General features: G+C 49.1%; 1 protein-coding gene across 6 annotated transcripts in view; it reads right to left on the bottom strand.

Moving 5' to 3' along the window:
* LOC119969596 (DNA (cytosine-5)-methyltransferase 3B-like) overlaps nt 1-22,859 on the bottom strand; it is a 307,538-nt gene that overhangs the window by 214,346 nt on the left and 70,333 nt on the right. For all 6 annotated transcript variants that reach the window (XM_038803415.1, XM_038803412.1, XM_038803414.1 and 3 more), the window contains exon 3: nt 2,570-2,684. In XM_038803415.1, coding sequence (XP_038659343.1) covers nt 2,570-2,684 — 115 coding nt within the window. The remainder of the gene's footprint in view (nt 1-2,569; nt 2,685-22,859) is intronic.

The following is a 22,859-nucleotide window of genomic DNA, read 5'->3' as shown; positions in this document are numbered from 1 at the left end:
GTGCGTCGCAAGGGAAGCAGGCAGCACAGGGTGGGACAGCAAGGTGAGAGCTACCGGTAAGTCAGCCGGGGCCCTCCAGTCCCAGGCCCTCCATAGGACATCTGCCAAAGGCAACAGTCTGCCTCCACTTCAAATATGCATCCGTGGGACCCACTCAGACGTAGAGGGAAGGCTAGGAAAGTTCAGTACCACTGAGTGGGCATGGGGGGAGCAGGGTGGTGGGAGGCAGCATGGGGCATTTGATTGTATACCGTTAAAACACGTTACACCTGGTACAAGCAAAGGCCTCTGTCATGTTCTTCCACACAGCCAGCCGGGCTCCCCCCGCCCGCCCCCGACAATGCACACACGCACCCTGAAAATGGAAATGAAAATCGCTTATTGTCACGAGTAGGCTTCAATGAAGTTACTGTGAAAAGCCCCTAGTCGCCACATTCCGGCGCCTGTTCGGGGAGGCTGGTACGGGAATTGAACCGTGCTGCTGGCCTGCCTGGGTCTGCTTTAAAAGCCAGTGATTTAGCCCAGTGTGCTAAACCAGCCCTCTGTTTGAGGGATAATTCGCAGTACCATTCCCCAGTCTGCTGCCTCTATGAGGGGGTTTTGAAGCCTCCAGGGTTGGGCAAAGTGTCCGGACCTCACAGTTAGATTGGAATGCAGTGCAGTAATCATCATCTGAGACAAGGAAATGCACGCGAGAGCTGTGCAGTGCTCGCATACCTAACAATGCCAACTCCTTATCAGCAATAGCCTTCAGCTGTGCAGCCAGAGGCTGCTCAGAGTCAGACGGTGTTCAAGTGACCTCCCACATGCTGATGTGTGTGGTGGGACTGACAGGCAGCTGCTGTCTAGCTGCCCCTGTCATGGGTAGACAAATACCCAGCGTTCGGCCCGCAAGTGCTGGGCCCCTGCCCCTCCAGCTACTGATGTCACCCTGCCCACCCCCAGCGACTCGCTAACCTATCCCCCCCCCCCCCCCCCCCAACCACACACACACAGCAGGGGGGTGGCAGTTCCAATGCGCCTGGGCTGCATGCCCGGTTCCAAAGATGGCTACCCATTTCCTCCAAACCCCTCAGCAGCCATTGCGCTAGGTTCCTGTTCTGAAATAGGTGTACTAATTGGCGCAGGCGTGATGTCCTGCTGGGAAGCCGGTTAGATCCCAGCAGGCCATTAGATAGGGCGATTGTTTCGTTAATGAGATGGGGATTGTCCTGAATTGGTGATTATTGATTTCTCACTACATCTAGGTGTGATCCTGAATCAGCCAACGGGAGCAGGCCATTTAGATTGAAAACTGCTCCAAGACAGGTGCGGTTCCCCATTTTGGCCTCTCCCGCGATCTAACTGGCTCGCCCCGGGACGCGCTGGACGTAGCGCGGCCATTAAATCGCGCCCTTGGAATTTTTTTCCGTATTGCGTTACTAAACTTGCCGACCAGGCCGGCTCCTCAGAGATCGGGCGCCATTTTGTAAGAGTGCCCCGATCTCAAAGTGAGCTTGAGGGTCCCCACACCACCCTCTCACAGGCAATGCGACCTCCTGCAGACATGGGCAAGACCCCGAGCCCTCGACCCCCGCGGACAACCTATCCCATCACTAAATGTAGCACGCCTCTCTCTCCTCCCCCCCCCCCCCCCCCCCCCCCCCGCCAATGTATGAGGGTAGTACTGCCCCACACCAACCCATCCTTGTGAACATCGGGGCCTAGCTAGGAGATGATGTGGCCCATAAAACTGTTGTGGAAAGGTGAGTTATGGCATGCCTGTCTTCTTCATGCTACCATGCTATCTTGCCAACGATGGGGTAAGTGGTGCATGGCCCTCCCACTTAAGAGGCCAATGAAGGCATGCTAGTGGTTACTAAGAGCTTTTGACACCGCCACTGGCATTTACCAGTGACCTTGGGACAAGGACCGCCACTCTGATAGGTGGGAAGACCACCAGTGAACCCTGGAGGTCTCCCCGGGGCTTTGGAGGCATCTTCAATTCAGGAATTCTTTGGCCCATGGAGAGGACCCTCAGTTCAATGGCCGACCCACAAGCAACACCCCTGCTTCCCCTCACGGATGCCTCCCCTTACCATGTACCTATCTGCTAACTCCAACGCTCCAGGTTACACTGCTGAACCGCCGCCCTCCAATTGGCCAGCAGCTCTATCACTTCTTAATAGGGACAGCTGCCCCGTCTGACAAGGTACAGCCCTGGGTCCTGCACATCGTCAAAGTGGGCTGCTTTTCGGCTCTCGGCCCTGCAGGCGGGATTTCACCTGCGATGACTAAATCCACCCATTAACTCTGTTTCTCTCTCCACAGATGTTGCCGGACTTGAGTATTTCCACGAATTTCTGGTTTTGTTTTGCTCCAGCACTACTTTGGAATGAGCAACAATAAACACAGAAGCTGCAAACTATCAACAGCAAATCCAAGACTAATAGCCTGTAGCAATACTCAAATAAAGTGGATGCCAAGGTTATGCATCATCAATTAACATTTCATCACATCGGAATGTTACTGCAATCGAGGCAGTGTGAAAGTGTTGGAATATAACACCCTGTATTTCCACAATTCTTACCTGCAGTACTGTCTGTTCCGCTCTGAATTGTATTTGGGCTGGGACTCTGCGAAGTGGGTGGTGTCGCTTGTTCCCATTGATCCAGTTGGTAGGTTTTTTCTCCATTCACTACAGGCTGTGAAGATAAAATCAGATTTTTTTTTTTAAAGTCAAAACTGTTTCTTATTTAATGTGTGCACTTTCTTAATCACCTCTGTATTTGACACATCGGGCCAGTTTAGGAAACTGGAGAATTCAAAGCTAGGTACGAATAATTACCTCCCATTTGTGGCATAATTCAAGCAATTAGTTTTTGGTTCATGTAGGCGTTAACACTGGGGCCACTAATTTGCATTGACTGAATCAGTCAGATTGTATTTTGATTAAATGTGACCAATGACAGACAGGAAAAGAGCCTCTGGTCTGTCCAGCCTGCACCACACAATTCTGATGCATAATTCTACACTACATGCTCTCTGATCCACACAGAACCACGTCATCTCATGGGGGTTCCAAACAAAAAGGATAAAAATCAAGTCGAATGTGGGAAGAAAAATCTGGGAAGTTCCTCCTCAGCCAGCTAGGCAATCAATAACTTTTAGAAATGGTGGAGCAGACTTTTCTTGTTGATTTATGGAATGAATTCCACTATTCTATCTGTCATTCGATGCAAACTACAAACATGCGGATTTGGTTCCATCCTGGTATATATGGGTGTGTTCCATTCGCAATGTAATTAATTTATACACCCTTATGGTTTTAAAAGTGAAAATACTCAGCAAGGTGACATGTAATTCAGAATAAGCAAAACTGATGAAAGGGACTGGAGCTTAACTTGCTTTTGAGGAAGTTCTACACTTTGCCTGCATCAGGAAATGGTCCCATGATTTGTCAAAATTGGATGAGGGGTCCTGCAGTTTGAGCGTCCTGCCGTGGAAAGACAGGTGTTTGGTACAATGGAGGGATCCTTTCATCCAGCAGTGCTGAAGAAGGGGAATCTGAGGTTTGTTAGGGCAGTGGAAAGCAAACATGAGGTTCAATATATTTAAGTGGTTGGCTCAACAGCGCATTCTCAGTGCGCAATTTTAACTTCCAAAAGCAAATGGGTTTGGAGTCGAGTAAGATGTGAAAACTTTTGAAATCTCAAACCCGGCCCCAGCTCATATCCAGGTCTAATGAGGACGGGACAAATGGTAGGCAGCCAATCCGGGCCCAGGAAGCGGAGAGGTGGGGGTCAGCTACTGATATTTTCTAATTAAACAATGGCCAACAAGGACAGCGAAGTGTTGGATAGTGTAGGCTTGCGAGGTGAACATATACCACCAACACTGAGGAAGGTTCAACTCTATTTTATTAACTAACTATTAACTAATCGACATACGAGAACAGCTGGTTTAAACTATGTTAGTTTAAACTAGAGAGCTAAGCCTGTCCAAACCAGTTGAATCTCTCAGCACATGGTGTGAGTCTGTGCGAGACTTTTTTTTAAATAAATTTAGATTACCCAATTATTTTTTCCAATTAAGGGGCAATTTAGCGTGGCCAATCCACCTACTCTGCACATTTTTGGGTTGTGGGGGTGAAACCCACGCAGGCACGGGGAGAATGTGCAAACTCCACACGGACAGTGACCCAGAGCCGGGATCGCACCTGGGACCTCAGCGCCGTGAGGCAGCTGTGCTAACCACTAGGCCACCGTGCTGCCCTTGTCTGTGCTAGACTTGATGAGTTCTTGTTCTACTGAGAGGCAGCACCCAGAATGAGCGGGAACCGTGGTGCCCTCTGCCTTTATAGTGTGTGTATTCTTTTTTTTTTATAAATTTAGATTACCCAATTATTTTTTACAATTAAGGGGCAATTTAGCGTGGCCAATCCACCTACTCTGCACATTTTTGGGTTGTGGGGGCGAAACCCACGCAGACACGGGGAGAATGTGCAAACTCCACACGGACAGTGACCCAGAGCCGGGATCGCACCTGGGACCTCAGCGCCGTGAGGCAGCTGTGCTAACCACTAGGCCACCGTGCTGCCCTAGTGTGTGTATTCTAACTGGTGACTGGCTGCGGTGTTTGTGCATGTTGATTGGTCCTAGCATATGTCCATCAGTATGTGGCTGCACCATGATATACTGGTGTATATTAAGACAGACAGTTTCGGGGGGGAAGGTAAGTACTTAATCCCAGCCTCCACCCCACCCCAGATAAGAGGCTGAATTCACAATTCCATCCCCCCCCACCCCACCCCCACCCCCCACACCGCTCCAGGGTTGAAGATCTGAACACTACCACTTCCACCTCTCCCCCTACCCTAATCCCCCTCAATACGCCCCACACTAGCAGGAGAAAGTGGCTTGCCTACACCTGCACTCAACCAAACCTGTCAGTCAGGTTGATTTCCAAGCTTGGAATCAGTCAAACTAAAGCTATGTGCTGTGCGTTGTCTGAAATCTACATCATGTGGAGAAATCCAAAATTCCAGGTTTCCCAACAGAAACTCAGTGCCCCGCCTCAACCCAGAGCCCATCCCATGAGAGACACCCGATAAGAGAGACCCCCCATAAGAGAGACCCCTCCATAAGATAGCCAACTTCTGCACACATGAGTACGGCCTCATCCGGGACCTTGGATTCATGTCGCATTACATTCATCCCCCACCATCTGGCCTGGGCTTGCGTAATCCTACCAAATGTCCTGGCTTGAGGCAAATCACACCTCTTTGATTATCCCTCTCTCCAGGCGCTCCGTCTGGACATGTAAAAACTTAATTGCCTGCAACGGCTTACATTCAAAGTAACGTCTTGCATTACTGACTTTGTCTTTATATGTGTTTCTGGAACCCACCATTTCGTTCACCTGAGGAAGGAGCTGCGCTCCAAAAGCTAGTGATTTGAAACAAACCTGTTGGACTTTAACCTGCTGCTATAGATTTCTTACTGTTGTACAGTTGTTTGCTTTCAACAAAGAGGTCCTGAGGCTCGAATGGTGAAACATAAAGGGCTGAATTTGCTATTTGGGAGACTATGGGTGGATTTACCAATTGCCGACGGCGAAATCGCGTTTGGTGATTGGCCGGAGAATCCGTTTTTACGCTGGAATCGGGAACGGCGCCATTTTTCGGCTGCTGTGCCCCTCAAAAACGGCGTACTCGAGGAGTACACCGCATGCCATTGGTCTGGCCTCAGGACATCACCAGAGGCCCTCTCCCGATGCTCCGCCCCCAATGGCGCGACTTCCCGACAGTGTCGGTCGTGTGTGTCCTCTCATTTTTCGGGGATCTCACGTGGTGGCTGCGGACTGTGTCCGCGGAGCCACCACATTTCGGGGGGGGGGGCCTTTTCGCTGGCAGGAGGGGCTTTGGCGTGGGAGCTGGTGAGGTGTGGTCCAGGGGTGTCAAGCAGGGTTGCATGGGGGCACTATCTGGTAGGCCGGATCCGCGCACAACCGGAGACATGTTGTATGGCGCAACTGCCACAGGCCGCCGCCATGCGCATGCACGGCCAAGGACTCAACCATTCTGTGTCCGTATCTGCAGGTAAAGCTGGGGGCTTTACATGGCGCAGCTGCTCGCCCCCCCCACCGGGACGGAGCATCGGTAACGGGGCGGCGCTGATGTTCTGGTCGTAAGACCAGTCGCTTCCTCCGGACATAGCTGCAAAATCGGAGAATCCAACTGAGCCGGAGAAGAACTCCCTCAGATATGTGCTCACTTTGGTCTAACCCTAACCCTTATCCAGAGGTGCTACAAATTTATGCATGGCAGAAATTGAGAGGGATTCCCTCCAGAATCCCACTATTGGCCGCCATTTTGAGTGGCCGGCCGGACAGTGAGGTCTTGTGGCTGGGCACTGCCCCCTACAACGCAATTCTGCCCACCCCAACCATGGGATTTGTGGGGTCACCCTCCCCCCACGTCTCCCAACTGAGACCCCCATTAGAGACGCCCCCACCAAAATCTTCACTCCCACCAGAGCCCACTACATAAGAGAGACTCCCCCATAAGAGAGACTCCCCCCATAAGAGAGACTCCCACCAGAGACCACTCCCCCAACACAGAGACCGCTGCCTGGAAGCTAGATAACAGTCCAAAGACAGTGAAAAATATCACTGCTTTAAAACTCACCTGTGCAATACACCTGCTAGCTCAGACAGAGAAAGCAGCAACTGTAAATTCCTAGACAGGGAAAATCCCATCAACTGGGTTTAAATCCCCTCAGGTCTTTGATCCGCAAGGATTTCATTCACATCAATGGGAATTGGTTTTACTAGGCTGTGATTGACAGCTTGCGCACTGCCAGCTGTCTGGATTGTTTAATTTCACTTCCAATCTGGATTGAATAGTTTTCAAGTACCCAGCTGTGAAACAACAGCAATGTTTATGAACATCTAGCTATGATTGACAGCTCTTGGACCGCATCAATGGCAGATAAATGCTTTCTGCAGAGAAAATCCCATTTTTTTTGGATGATGCTGGATTCCCCACCTCATCAGGAACTCCGCTGCGGGTGGTGGACGGCGGAGAGTCCAGGCAAACTGTATGTTGGTAAACCATAACTAGGTATACCTCAAAGGCACAGCCCTGCAAGTGCTGTCTCCATGCTGGCTTATTCCATACTCCACTACACAGTCTATCACCATGTGACTCTCGATATCACTATGTGGGTGGTACTGTTTCGCGCATTCCACATTAACCCTTGCTCTGCCAAATACCCTTATATTACACGTCAGGAGGAAACGGTCTAAATAATAAACTTAAGCAATTGTCGCTGAATGAAAATTCCGGAGGTCAATTTCAGGGGTCAAGTAAAGGTCATAGAGACAACATGAAATATCTGCTTTAAAATAATCACCGCACAACTATGACAAAGTGTGACATTCCAAAGTGTCAAGTATGCAATTCAGCAAGCTAAGTATAGAGCGCTATAGTAGAATAATGTTATGTTTAGATATTGCTCCTTTAATGAAAGAGCATCTTAGATTTAAGAAAAAGTCTATGCCAGGCAGGGGTAAAAGGAATGTGGTTGAAGTAGGTTGCTATGCATTTGAAGGTCGAGAGAGATTAAGTGGTTTTAGAAAAGAGTTTGAGAGGGAAAGGATGTAATCGTTGAAAAATATGCTATCATTGGTAAAGATGCCAAGAACGCAAAGAGGGAAATCGTACGTAAGCCTCGATTTACAGAGAAGTTCACACAACCACCGGATGTCTCAAAGTGCGTGATGGGCAATCAAGTACTTTTTTGGAGCGGAGTCTTTGTTGCAATGTAGGATACGCGGTGGTGAATTTATGCACAGCAAGCTCCCACAAACAACAATGTGATAATGACCACCAAACCTGTTTTTGTGATGTTGCTTGAGGGATAATATTGGCCAGGACACCGGGGATAAAGCCCCTGCTCTTCTTTGAACAGTGCAACGGGATCTTTTATGTGCACCTGAGAGGGCCAAAGGGGTGCTCGGTTTAACAGCTCATTCAAAAGAAAAATATAATTCCTTCACATTGTTCAGTACTGATACAAAATTGTATCAATGCCAACATCGGTGTAGCAAAACTCAACTGCCAGTGCAGTATAAGAATGGCAATAAAACAAAATCATTTTAGGATTATTTTTCTAGCCTTTATAGCTCCAGTTTATGTTGAGGTGAATTATCTATTAGCTGCAGGGTCAGCACATAAAAATAATTTTTTATCAATGTAAACCATACAGAAATAATACTTGTCTGCATCATCCAGTTAAATCAATCCATGTTAAATTATTATTCAAGCAGGAGCCTGACATCAGCTAGCAGCCACCAAAGCTAATTTACCCAAAATACAAGGGGCAGGTTCCCCGGCGTCCCAGCCGCGTGTTTCTCAGCATCGCATCGTTTGCTGGCGGAGGGATTCTCTGCTCCCGCCGCTGTCAGTGGCATTTCCCATTGATGCCAGGCCGCACCGCCAGGAAACCCGTGGGCGGGGGTGCACTGCTGCCGGCGGAACCAGAGAATCCCGTCGCCAGCGGCAGGCCGGAGAATTCCGGCAAGTAAAACCGTGCACGTCTGATTTCTAATTAATTATAGAAGAAAGACAAGTTAGAATATGTTTCAAAGCCATAACACATCTTAAGAGCTGTGACAAGATTTTAAGATGTGTATTTGTAAAACGTATATGCAAACTATTTCTCTAAGAAAGTCATTACAAATCCAAACACTGAAATGGTCAGACATTTAACCATGTCCACAGAATTATTAAGAAAAGCTGTACACTAATGGAAGCATTAACGTAATTGCAGTACTTTTCTTTCATACAGTCATAAATTCATAGAAGGTTGCAGCACAGAAAGAGGCCTTTAGTCTCTCAATTGTACATCAGGTTGATCTCCAGATGAGGCACCAAACTAAGACCACTCAGCTACTCACTCAGTATGTCCCTCGCTCTGCATGGGTGGTTGTGAAGTTAGTAACAGGGGCTTTCGGGCCTTAATTTTTAAACCAACCTACATCATCATCCAGTCCACATCAAATAGGAGCTAATTGGAATTTGCTAATTAAGAGATTAGTGTGCTGCCTGCAATTTCAGCTGCAGGTACAGAGCATGCTAGCACATGCAACAATCCTGATGTGCTGGGCTGTGGGAAAACCCAATGCAAACTGATGGGAAGACAGCTCTGAAATTACAGTATGTTCTGGATAAAATATGTAAATGGACAGAGTCACATCAGATTGAAGTGAATGCAGACAAACGTACAGTACTGGACATCAAAGAAAAAGTAAACACACATGTACTCAAGCAGCGAAATATAAAATTTAGACATCTTAGTAGGTAGGTGCCACTCAAACCCTCCAATCAATGCAAAGCAGCAAATCAATCCTGAACTGCAAAGTTAAAACAATAGAATGCAAATGGTTACCAACATCGGGTCGATCAGACCACATTCTGGGCACTGCATACAAACCTGGTTACCAAGACAAAAAGAGACATTAAGATGATGAAGGCAGTCCGGAGACAAACCACAAGAAAATTAATAATTCAGTAGAAGGGACTTTGAAGCCACTGAATTGTTGTAAAACCCAACTGGTTCAACAAGGTAATTTAGGGAAAGAAACCGGTCATCTTGGAGTCAACCAATTTGGTTGACTCTTAACTGTCCTTTCAAGAGGGCAGCACGGTGGCCTAGTGGTTAGCACAACCGCCTCACGTCGCTGAGGTCCCAGGTTCGATCCCGGCTCTGGGTCACTGTGTGTGTGGAGTTTGCACATTGTCTGCGTGGGTTTCGCCCCCACAACCCAAAAATGTGCAGAGTAGGTGGATTGGCCACGCTAAATTGCCCCTTAATTGGAAAAAATAATTGGGTAATCTAAATTTTTTTTAAAAACTGTCCTTTCAAGTGGTCTACCAAGCTACTCTGCTCATTAACCACGTGGACTTCAGTGTACAAGAAGGCAGTTCATCCCCACTTTCTCAGGCCTGCTAAGGGTGTACAATAAAGATCAGCCTCACCAGCATTATTCTCTTCCAGAGTGTCAACGTCTTAACAACTGCACTGATACGGTTATAGAAAACAGATGATGGGTATTTGAATGTATATAAATAGGGACACTGGGCACATGGGAGCAGAGCTTTGCGATTGAACAAAGTAATAATGTCTCGCAATGCACAAAATCTCTGGGTGCGATTCTCCAGAAAGGTTTCTAAGTGTTGTAGCGAGCTGGAACTGCCTCGAGCTTCCCGACGCTCGGCTCAGTGAGGCTGACAACGCTATTCAACGTTAATTGGTCGAATTAACGAATTAATGATTTCTTGCCACAGATGAAGGATCGCCAGCCAATTCACCGGCACCGTGCTTGCGAGCCCCCCGCCAACAAGGTCGAGCAACACTTAAGTTGCACTTGCTCAGCCAACCCCAGCAAGATCACAATAATGGTGCCCAGGAGACCAGCCCCAAGATTCAGGGACGCTGACCTAGAGATGTTCCTAGATGCAGTGGAGGCTGGGAGGGGTGTCCTGTTCACCTGAGGTTCCGGAGGGTTAGCCATAGGGCAGCCACTGCTGCCCGGGATGAGGTGGCGGCGGCTGTGAGCACAAGGAGTGTGACCAGGAGGACGGGCCTCCAGCGCCAAAAAAGTTACACTGGACAGACACGAGTGAGTAGATACCAACGCCCCCCCCCACTCCCTCCCTCCTGAGACCTGTCCGCCCGCACAGGAGCATCCACCCCCCCAACTCTCCATGCATTCCCCAAACATCCCTCCACCCCTTCCCCCTTCAAACGCCCAACCCTCCCTTCACACACTCCATCCCACCACAGTGAACCACGCATGTAGCTAACAATGCCCTCTCTGTGTCTCCTCTAGAAAAGCTCTCCCGTGATCGCTGGGAGAGGGCCCAGGCTGGCGGAGGGGTGCCAGACCTAAGAAACCTCACCACCTTTGAGGAGCAGGCCCTGGAGGTGACCGGTGTGGCTGAGGACAGAACGGGGTCCCATGCGGGGGCTGGCGTACTCCGCAGAGGTGAGGAACCACCAGGCTCTACCTAGAGGACCTGTCAAACGTGAGTTGTTATTGCCTTACTGACTGACCCATCTCTCCACTGACCACATGTCCATTCTCCCGCAGGTCCTCCAGTTGACGGCACCGGCCTACCTCAGGTGGCCCCTCTCCAGACTCCCAGAAGACAACCTCGGAGGAAATCTCTGTGGATGCCACCGTAATAGTCGCGACGCAACTGTCATCCCCACCCTCCACCAGCGCAGATGCATACAACCCAGTGGGAAACATTAGTGGACAGGCTTCGGGGTTCGGGGTGAGTACACACTACTGCTGATGTACATTGGGTGGAGGCAGGAACCCCCAGGTGAGACAGCACTTGGAGGGCTGCTGGATCCCAGGACTCAGCTGGGTCACAGCCTGATGCTGAGTTGGTGGAATAGAGTTACCCGGAGCTGATGGAGACAATAGGGAGCAGCTGGAACATTCAGAGGGAGATGCCAGCGAAACTTCAGCAGATCCATAGCCACTTGAAGGAGTCCCAGAGGCTACGCTGCAGGAGATCTCGCCAGCAATGCATAAAACTGAGGCCAACACTGCCAGGGTGGTGACCACAGTGGAAAGCCTGGTGCACGACGTCGGCACCATTAGTGAAGTTGTCCAAGGCGTCGCTCGGTCGGTGATGGCCATGACTGAGGGTCTCGGCAGAATGTCTGCCTCGCTGGGAAACGTCTGCCTCACAGGTCTTCCAGCGGACCTTTATGAGGTTCTGCGGGACATGTCACGCTCTCAGATGGGAATGGTCGAGGCACTGTGGAGCTTGTCCCAGGTGGGCATTGTCAAGGCGCTGCAGAGCATGGCCCAGTCACTGAGGACATTGCTTAGGGTGTCGATGCGATAGTGCGGGCCATGTGGAACTGCCCGGGCTGGCAAAGCCAAATGATGCAGGAGCAGCCAGGGCTCGATCCCCAGCTGCTCCTCCATTCCAAGGTGAACACCAGGGTCCTATGGACATCAACTGGAAGGAGGGGGCGCTGAGTGCCAACCCAGACTCGTCTCATGGAGTGGGGATGGTGGCCATTGGCTCGACCAAGTTCCACTCCCATGATGAGGCTGGGGCCCTCCAGCTTCAGTGCCCCCAGAGGACGCCCACCAGGGGCATCGAAGGCCACGGGATGAGGTAAGCAGCTGGCTGCCTCCACCTCAGATGTGTATCCTGGGGAGAAACCGCGACAAAGTGGTAGAGCTAAGAAGATGAAGCACATCGAGGATCACAGAAGGCATTGGGGGTGAGGGGGGAGCAATGGGGGTGTGGGGGTTGGGGGATGGCACTATCGGGAGAGTGGGGATTTGTATTACACATTAAACACCCTTGTGCACAACCAGTATGACGCCTCAGTCACTTTCTTCTGCAATACGGGTCGACCTCCAAACCCTTGGCCTATCTCTCCAGGCATCTCCCCCTTCCCGTGGCACCCACCCACATTCTGGCCTTCCCCGGAGCTGTGTCCCATCCCTTTGGTGCTCAGACATTGGCTGCTGCATGTGTGGTGTTCCATCCCGCAGTGTTCAGGTGCAGTGTCCAGGCATCACATAGAACATAGAATAGTACAGCACAGAACAGGCCCTTCGGCCCTCGATGTTGTGCCGAGCCTTGTCCGAAACCAAGATCAAGCTACCCCACTCCCTGTCATTCTGGTGTGCTCCATGTGCCTATCCAATAACCGCTTGAAAGTTCCTAAAGTGTCCAACTCCGCTATCACAGCTGATTGGGATGCATGTGACTCCCACATGCTACATGGCCCGCCCACCCACGGGTGCTCACTTAACCACGATTGCCAATTCCCCATTAGCAACAGCCTTCAGCCGCACAGCCAGAGGCCACTGCAGTCTCTGGGGGTTAGAGATGGCCAGTGGGGCAGACGGGCAGGGACAGCAGTTGCCACTGAATGGGTACACACAATCCGGGGGTTGCCCCCCCTCCCCAGTTGCCCTCCCAGCACCTGCCCCCAATCTCCCACGGCGGCCAACCCCTGCAGAGGATCCCCCAACATCAGCCGACGGTCCCCCACCCCTCACTGAACGCTGGGGTGGCAAGTTCAGCGCTCCCGGATTCATTGCCTGTGAGCAAGGATGGCTACTCATCTCCTCGGCTGCCCACAGAAGCCCTTCCGCCAGGTTCACGTTTTTCAAAAGGAATACTAATCAACACCAGTGTGACCACTTGCTGGGAAGGCCGATAAATGACAGGAGGCCGTTGGATATGGGGTGGCTCTTGTTAATTATATGGAAATAGGGCTTAAGTGGTGATAATTGGTTTCTTGCCACGCTACGGCGAGATTCCGATTTCACCTATGGGATCGGGCAGGGTGGCTCGCAAACTGTTTGCCGCCTGGCACGGTTCTCATTTTCTGCCTCACCCGCTATTCACCCACCTCGTTTTGCTTGAGCGAGAGCATAACGAGGCCGGTGAATCACCCCCTAACTGTGGGCTAAATCAGTGAGAAACTCCCCAAAGCCCAAAAAAGTGACTATGTGTCGTTGAATAGCAGTGGGGAACACGCTGGCTCGAAACTCCCTGGAAGATCAGTCACAAATGAACGTAGAAATTTGGGGGGAGAATTGTGCCCCAAGTGTCACTTTGGGCGAGTGTGGCAGGGTGTTTCCCGTGGCTTTTTGAGTGAGATCCAGCTTGGTTATTTTTTTGGGCCTTGGGGTGTATCTCCCTGGTCCAACCCACACTGAGAAAGGTTTTCAGCAGTGAGGAGCTGGTCATGCCGGCGGGACTGGATTCTCAGAGATCAGAGCACCAATTTAGAAGGATGCCCCGATATCTTAGTGAGTTTAAGGGTCCCATACACCTCTCATCCACAGGTACTGACATCCCTCGCAGGTATGGGCATTACCTCCCCACTCCCCCCACAAAATGAGGACACCCTACTATGGGGTTTCTTTTCAGGCTCCCCCAAACCCCTTTTTTGCGTCCCCATTTCACCCCCCCCCCCCCCCCCCCCCCCAACAACCTGGAATTGGCACTGCCAGTGTTGCTGGGGATTGCCAGAGTACCACCCTGCCCTGTCCCTAACCACCCAGGGGGACCCAATGGTCTGCGGGACCTTCAAGGTTCCATCACGACTTGGAAACCACTGCTACATGGCGCCCAGTTGAGGCCTCGCAGGCGCTACCGTTGACTCCGAGGTGCCAGGTTAAAGCATCCTCATGATATTTAAATGAGCCTCATGTCTCATTCACGCCCAGCTGCACAGTGGCACAATGGTTAGCACTGCTGCCTCACAGCGCCAGGGTCCCAGGTTCAATTCTTCGCTCCAGAGCTCCAGAGTCCCAGGTTTAATTGCGGCTTTGGGTGACTGTGCGGAGTTTGCATAGTCTCCCGGTGTCTGCGTGGGTTTCCTCCGGGTGCTCCGGTTTCCTCCCACAGTCCAAAGACGTGCAGGTTAGGTGGATTGGCCATGATAAATTGCCCTTAGTGACCAAAAAAGTTAGGAGGGGTCAGTGGGTTATTGGATTACGGGGGTAGGGTGGAAGTGAGGGCTTAAGTGGGTCGGTGCAGACTCGATGGGCCGAATGGCCTCCTTCTGCACTGTATGTTCTATGTTCTCACAGTTCCAGAGTCCCAGGTTTAATTCCGGCTTTGGGTGACTGTCTGTGTGGAGTTTGTATGTTCTCCCCATGTCTGTGTGGGTTTCCTCCGGGTGCTCGGATTTCCTCCCACAGTCCAAAGATGTGCAGGTTAAGTGGATTAGCCAGGCTAAATTGTCCCTTAGGATCCAAAAGGTTACTGGGTTATGGAGATAGGGAGGAAGCACGGGCTCAATTACAGTACTCTTTAAAAGGGCTGGTGCAGCCTCGAAGGGCTGAATGGCCTCCTTCTGTACTGTAAATTCTATGAAGCTTTTATTTCCAGGCATTTATTCAATTCAGCTTTCACTGTTTCCATGGTGGGACTCAAACCCCAGTCCCCAGAGCATTACCCTCGGTCACAGGGTTACTAGTATATTGGCAATGACACAAGACCACCTACACCCCATAAATGGCCTCCTCTGCGCTGTGATCCATTCTCTAATTTTAATCTTTAAAAAGTATAAGGAGGAAAGATATTTTTTCCTTCACAAAAGATATTGTGAAATATTAACCATTTGCAAAGATCATCTACTACTGCACGAATTTGCACCTCATTAAGGTGCACCCTATAAGGTTGATAATTATGTAAGACAGCAGCTGTGCAAACAACAAATCAATTAAAATCACCAGTTAACATCTATAGTTACGACCTTACATAGCATTCCACCTGCTGCAAAGCTTGTCGAGGGGAAACTGGATATGGCCTGAAAGCGAGCATAGGGAGCACAATGAGTGATGAACTCATGCCTGATCATTCCAAATCAGGCAACATGCAAACTTCATGTTGCCTCCTCATTTACATAATCGTAGTGTACAGCCAGCCCTAAACAATCAGTTGAGAATCAATAAAATCCCTACAGTGCCGAAGAAAGCCATTTGGCCAATCGAGTCTGCACCGAACCTCCGAAAGAGCATCTACCTGGGCCCACTCCCCTGCCCTGTCCCCATAACCCCACGCATTGACCATGGCCGATCCACCTAAGCTGCACATCTTTGGACTATGGGAGGAAACCAGAGCACCCGGAGAAAACCCAGGCAGACACAGGGACAACGTGCAAACTCCACATAGACTGTTACCCAAGGCTGGAATCGAACTTGGTCCTGGCGCTGTGAGGCAGCAGTGCTTTTACCCCAAGGGCTACATCCAACTCCTTCATAAAAGCAATGTTGTGATCTCAACTACTTTCTGTGGTAGCGAATTCCATGGGCTCCACTCTCTGGGTGAAGAAATTTCTCCTCATCTCAGTCCTAAATGGTCTACCTCGTATCCTCAGACTGTGACCCTTGGGGATATAGAGATAAAGGTGAAGTGCATTTTGGCTGGAGCAGGTGCTGGAATTCATTGCATAATTGACTTACATTTGGAAAGCATTGGAACAACACTGCAGAGAGCGTGTTTCAAAGTTCTCTAAAGCAGCTAGAGGCCTGGGTGCAGCAGATGACCAGGAAGCGAGAGGTTGCTCATCTATAGGGAACCAGGAAGTCCATAGACAAACTAAAAAGATGCAGTTGAACGGCGCTGCTGTAATCCCAAGGACCTGGATGCGGTGCCAAGAGAGGTTCAATGAGCTTACACGAGTGACCAAGGTCCCACCAATTGCACCGCACGTTCTTTTCTCGCCTACCTACAATCTCTCAAGAAGACAATATACACTCTGATCTTATACGCTGGGCGAGATCGAGCAGCCTCAGCACGTCTGACTCGGTGATGCAACGAGACCGTTAAATCTCACATGAGGACTCTCGCAAGATTTACGACGCTCGGGACCATCTCATGAGTTCTAAAGACGCATCGCGATTTGCATATTTAAGTAAGCATTTAGCCTCCCTTAAATATGTCTACGTTGGAGTCTCCCAAGACCTGGGATCAAACACCCAGGCCTGGGAGTCCTCATCGTGGTGCCATTTAGCACAGGTTTCCACAAACGTGGGCAAGGCATAACGGCACATGGAGGGGGGAGGGGGGAGGGGAGGGGGGAGGGGAAGGGGGAGGTGAGGGGGTCGCCCAGGCAATTCGAGGCCCCCACGTGGTCAGGCTCTGGGCAGGGTTGTACCCTGGCACACCCAGGCACCTTGGCAGTACCAACCTCTGCCAAGGATATTTAACCATTATGCATCTCATAGCTGTTTTACATAGAACTGCCTGTTTAGCCATGATGAGGGCATAGAATCAATGGGTGAAATTTAATGTCCTCCCCCATGGCGGATTTGCTGGTGGAGACGGCAATTAATTAGACAGATGGGTGGCAGGTGGAGATCCCGCCGCCCTCCCACTGCTTCTCCAATGATGTCTGTGGCGGGTAGGCACATGGATGGCCTTCCCATCCCACCACAATTAAGGCCTTTGAGTGGGCAATTAATACCCACTTAATGTCCTTATCCTGCCACTACTGGTATTCAGCCAGCGATGGGTGGGGTACTTGTTATGCGGGAAGCCTGAGAAGCAATCCTGGGTTTCTGGGAGGCATTGGGGATGGAGGCGGTGTATCACCCGTTCAAAGGCACTCAGTGGATGAGGAACCTGGCAGCAGGGAGGGAGGGTTCCAGCTGGGAACTAGCCTCTGGTTCTTGCTGCCAACTAACAAAGTTAAACCTCATCATACCTTGATTTCCCTATCTGAACCAGAGTAGACTTATCTTGGGCAACTTAAATCCTACATTATGGACGCGATTTAACGGAAAGGTTTCTCAGTGTGGTAGCAAGCGGGAAATGCCGCGAGCTTCCCAAAGGTTGACCGCAAGGCCGTCACTGGTATTAAACGTTAATTGGTCCACTTAACGAGGCCCCACGAACTTCACGCCGCAAATGGCTGTCCTACCGGCTGATTCGCCAGGACTGCACTCGCCAGCTTCCCGTTATCGAAGGGGAGCAGCACTTAAACCGATCACACAAAGCTAATCCCACACAGCTTGCAGCCATGCCACCAAGGAGACTAGCTCCGAGATTCGGAGATGCCGACCTGGCCCACCTGCTGGACGCGGGATACCCTGTTCCCCTGAGGGGTTCGGTGGGTCAACCACAGGGCAGCCAGTGATGCCTCGGAGGACGTGGCAGTGGCCGTCAGCGCGGGGAGCTTGACCCGGTGGACCGGCACACAATAAAAGTTACCGGGCCGCAAGAGTGACTTAGCATCGGCCCCCGGCACCGATCCTGCCTGTCTCTCCCCCACCCCCCAATGCCTCCCCAACACCAATGCCCCTGGCACTGCACCCGTCCTGCCCCATGCCGCGCCACCTCACCCATGCCCCACCCCCGGTGCGGATGGCTCATGATGCCCTATCTGTATCCCTACAAGAGAAGCTGGCCCATAACTGACAGGAGAGGGCCCAGATGGGCAACAGGGTGGCAGACATCAGAGTCCACACCCCTATGAAGAACGGGCCCTGGAGGTTGAGCGGGTAGCCAGGGACAGATCAGTTACCGACATTGACATTGGCCTGCACCGCAGAGGTGGGTAACCATCTGCCCCACCCAGAGGACTGATCACATGCGAGTTGTACATGCCACGTGTTGATCTTACCCCTCACTGACCACATGTCCAATCTCCCACAGGATCTACAACTCTACTCTGGTAGTTCAGACACTGGATGGGAGAAATTACTCGAAAAACCACCTGTATTTAAAGTTGATAAGTCACCAGAACTGGATCAGATGTGTCCAGGAATAATGAGGGAAGCAAGCTGAAGCACTGGCCATAATCTTCCAATCCTTCACAAAAACAGGAGTGGTTCCAGAGGACTAAAGGATTGCAAGTGCTGTACCCTTGTTCAAAAAATGCAGCAACTACAGGCCAGTCAATTTACTCTCAGTGGTGAGAACGTTTTTAGAAACAATAATCTGGCATAAAATTTGATAAGTAAGGGTTAATTAAGGAAGCTGAGCATGGTGCCGTTAAGGGAAAATCGTGTTTAAATAATTGATTGAGTTTATCCACTGAAGTAAGAGAGAGGGTTGATGATGGTTATGTGGTTGATGTGGTGTACATAAACTTCCAAAAGACATATGGTAAAGTGCCACATAACAGGCTTATCAACAAAATTGAAGCCCATGGAATTCAAGGCAGTCTGCCAGCATGGTTACAAAGTTGATGAGTGAAGGGAAATAAAGTACTGGCAAACCACTGCTTTTTGAACTGGAATAAGGTATACAATAGAGTGCCTGAGGAGCCAGAATTAGGACCACTATATTTCTTGACCTATATAATATGACCTAGACTTGGATGTGCAGATGGTACTTAACCTGTAAGTATTATGAGCTGAGAAGAGGATAGTGGTGGGAAGATGACATAGAATGACGAGTAGAATGGGTGGACTGTGTGGCATATGGAATTTAATGGTGAGAAGTGTGGAGTGCTACATTTTTGAAGGAAGAATGAGGAAAGAAAACATAAAATAAAGGAAACAATTCAAAAGTAAGTGCAGGAACAGAGAGCCCCTGGGGGTATATGTGCACAAATCATTGGAAGGTGTTAGGGCATGTTGAGAAAGTGCTTCATAAAGGATATGGAATTGCGGGCTTCATAATGTCATGCAAGAGAAAAGCAAGGGAGTTATACTGAATCTTTATACAATACTGGTTCATCCTCAATTAAAGTATTCTGTCCACTTCTGAGCATCACACTCTCGAAAGATGCAAAGGCATTGGAGAGGAGACAGAAGTGATTTCTGAGAATGGTTCCAGGGATGAGGGGTGTCAATTATGCGGACAGACAGGTGATGCTGGGATACTCGCTCTAGAGAAAAGAAGGTTGAGAGGTGATTTGATAGAGGTGAGCAAAACCACAAGGGATCGGGACAGAGTAGGAAAGATGAAACTGTTCCCACTGTGTTGAGAACCGGGGGTGCCTATTTAAACTAATTGGCAAAAGAACCAGAGGCAGCAACTCGAAAGAAGTTTTGAACAGAGCGAGAGGTTAGGATCTGGAATATACTGCCCGAGATGGTGAAGGGAGATTCAATCATGGCTTTCGAAAGCGAAATGTATAAATATCTAAAGAGAACAAAATTGCAGGACGTAGAAAATGTGGGGGAGTGGGATTAGCTGAGTTGTTCTTACAGACAGCCTGCACAAACACAATGAACCAGATGGCTACCTGCTGTGCTGTTACAAATCTATAATTTTGCTATGAAATTGAAACATGCCGAGACAGATTTTATCTTCTATCCATAAATCATACTAAAAAGGGTTGCTTTTGTCAAAAGTATTGTTCTTCAAATAGGTCATTAAATTAAGGTGTCACCTTTCTGTTTTTATGAACGTCAACAAAAATTGTAAGGATATTCAAAGAAGATAATAAATCATGTTTCATTTTGTTTTAGATTTGGGGTGGAGGATAGTGGAGAAAATAAATTGCTTGTCCGCATGTTCATTTCACAGAACCTTCAACTCAAACGTTAAAGTGGCTATATGCCTCGTCTAATGCAAAGTGACCTCTGAAAATCTACTCACTACACTTGATCACCTGGATTATTGTCCAGCGATGGACGTTGAGCTCTGCTTTCTTTGGTGGCAAATAGCCAAACACACAAATCCTTCAGTGCATTATGTACTCTTGTTGGGATAATTGCAATCAGTTTTCTACTCTGAATTGCTGGAGAGTGAAGTGGTCAACAATGGTTTGGTCATCAGTGCCAAAGGTGACAAAGGGGGTTTCAAAAGCTCATAATCATAGTTGCGCAAGATGTAACCTATGACTTTAACCGGTGCAGCTGAAACCGTATAATTTCATGCACATCTGATTACTCAGTGTCCAAGCCATTCTTCCCACTCACAACAGTGAAGCATAATCAGACATTCATGTTTCTTAATCCTCATTTACAGCTCAAACATCTGTTTATTTCATGTCACCTGTCTGACCCCCTTGTCTGATTAATTCATGGGTTCTGATGCACTAGTCATTTACAAAGATCCATTCTTCTCACAAAGTATCAGGTCCTACCTACTTTATGTTAACATCACACAGTACATACTGAGCAAAGGTTTCTGTTGAAAAATAACTAACGGAAAACCAGCGCAAAGGAAACAGAGAAGCATCACGTCTGTGCGAGGATTAAAAGTATTCCTGGTTTCCCATCGTTTAAGTATTTGAGAGGAATTTTAAAGAGACACAGATGAGGAAGGCTTTCCAGGCCAGCCTGCAGAGATTGGCTTTAGTTCTGCTGACAACAAACTGGGGAAGATCTGGCTCACCCTGTTCTTGATGTCAGACAGGTTGTTGGAGAGTATGACGACAGCTGTGGTATGACGGAAGAGGCAGGAGGTAAGGCCAGGAACCTCCAGTATACATATGGCCCTATTTTTCCAATAAACACAGAAAGAGGTTCTTTGGTTCAACATGCTTTTGCTGGCTGTCTGTAGGAACAGCTAATCCCAGTCCCCCATTTCTACGCCCCCCCCCCCCCCCCCCCCCCCCCCGCCACCTTCCTTCCACCGTTGTCCTACAAATTGTTTTCTCTTCAGATATTTACCCATTTCCCTTGGTGATATCACCAAGAGGTGTCACATAACTGGTGAAGAGATAAGACCAAGATGGACCTCTGAGGCACGCTAATGCTGACTGAGTGAAGAAACCCATTGGAGACCATTCAGTGCCATTAATGAAACAGGTTTGTGTGCAAGCAAGACAGTGGGCAGTGCTCTCACTGTGAATTTCTGGAGAGTGAAGTGGTCAACAATGGTTTGGTCATCAGTGCCAAAGGTGACAAAGGGGGTTTCAAAAGCTCATAATCGTAGTTGCGCAAGATGTAACGTATGACTTTAACCGGTGCGGCTGAAACCGTATAATTTCAGATATCTGGCAATTCAAAATGATACTTGACCTTATTCAGAGTGTTGTGTGGTGATTGGAGTTATGCAAGCCAACTTGTAGGCTGGAATTCTCCGGCTGTTTGCTGGTGGGGGATTCTCTGGTCCCGATGGTAGCCCACCCCTGCCCACGGGTTTCCCGGCAGCATGGGGTGACTTCAATGGGAGTTCCTATTGATAGCGGTGGAAGAAGAGGATCCCACCACCAGCGAACGGTGCACCGTCTCCTGCTGCCAAGAAACATATGATGTGGAGATGCCGGCATTGGACTGGGGTGAGCACAGTAAGAAGTCTTACAACACCAGGTTAAAGTCCAACAGGTTTGTTTCAAACACGAGCTTTCGGAGCGCAGCTCCTTCCTCAGGTGAGGAACTCCCTGAGGAAGGAGCTGTGCTCCGAAAGCTCGTGTTTGAAACAAACCTGTTGGACTTTAACCTGGTGTTGTAAGACTTCTTACCAAGAAACATATGGCTGGGAGGTCGGAGAATCACACCCATGATCTTTAGGCATTTTATATAACTGAAACCAAGCACCCTTAACCATAAGACCATAAGACATAGGAGCAGAATTAGGGCACTCGGCCCATCGAGTCTGCTCTGCCATTCAATCATGGCTGATATTTTCTCATCCCCATTCTACCGCTTTTTCCCCATAACCCCTGATCCCCTTATTAATCATGAACCTAGCTATCTCTTAACCAAACAACACAATTATGCATCAGTAGAAATATTTGTGTGTGCACTACTATGGTACCAAGGTAAAGAAGGTAAATGCAAAGACTCCCATGGTCAAACTAAAAAAGCATAAATATAAAAGTGCTTATTTGATGCCTGCAATGTCCCACAAATAGCAATGAGATGAATGTAAATGACCAGTTAATCTACATTTGGAAGAATTGATTGAGCAAGGACACTGGGACAACTTAACTCTTGCCCATGAAAAGATTCACAATACATTTTAATGTTTGTACAAATAGGCAGATGAAATCTCAGTTTAATGTCCTCTTTGAATAACAACACTTGTTTTAAAAATGAATTTAGATTACCCAATTTTTTTTTTCCAATTAAGGGGCACTTTAGCGTAGCCAATTCACCTACCCTGAAAATCTTTTTGGATTGTGGGGGGTAAGATCTACGCAGACAGGGGAAGAATATGCAAACTCCACACGGACAGTGACCCAGGGCCGGGAGCGAACCTGGGTCCTCAGTGCTAACCACTGCACCACCGTGCTGCCTGAAGAACAACACTTCTGACAATAAGGTACTCCTTCAGTGTTGAGAGATAACATTGAAGACCAAAACAATAAGTTAGAAGCTTTGACTTCACAAGTAGAGTAGTTTTGTGAAAAAGATTCCAATCTGAAAGACTTTTCTTCAAATGGGAGCATGGGATTAACCAAAATTGC

The sequence above is a fragment of the Scyliorhinus canicula genome, chromosome 7 (genome assembly GCF_902713615.1).
Source record: "Scyliorhinus canicula chromosome 7, sScyCan1.1, whole genome shotgun sequence".
Taxonomy (NCBI): Eukaryota; Metazoa; Chordata; class Chondrichthyes; order Carcharhiniformes; family Scyliorhinidae; genus Scyliorhinus; species Scyliorhinus canicula.
The sequence above is the reverse complement of the archived record's forward strand: the minus strand, read 5'-3'. Positions and strand labels throughout refer to the sequence as shown.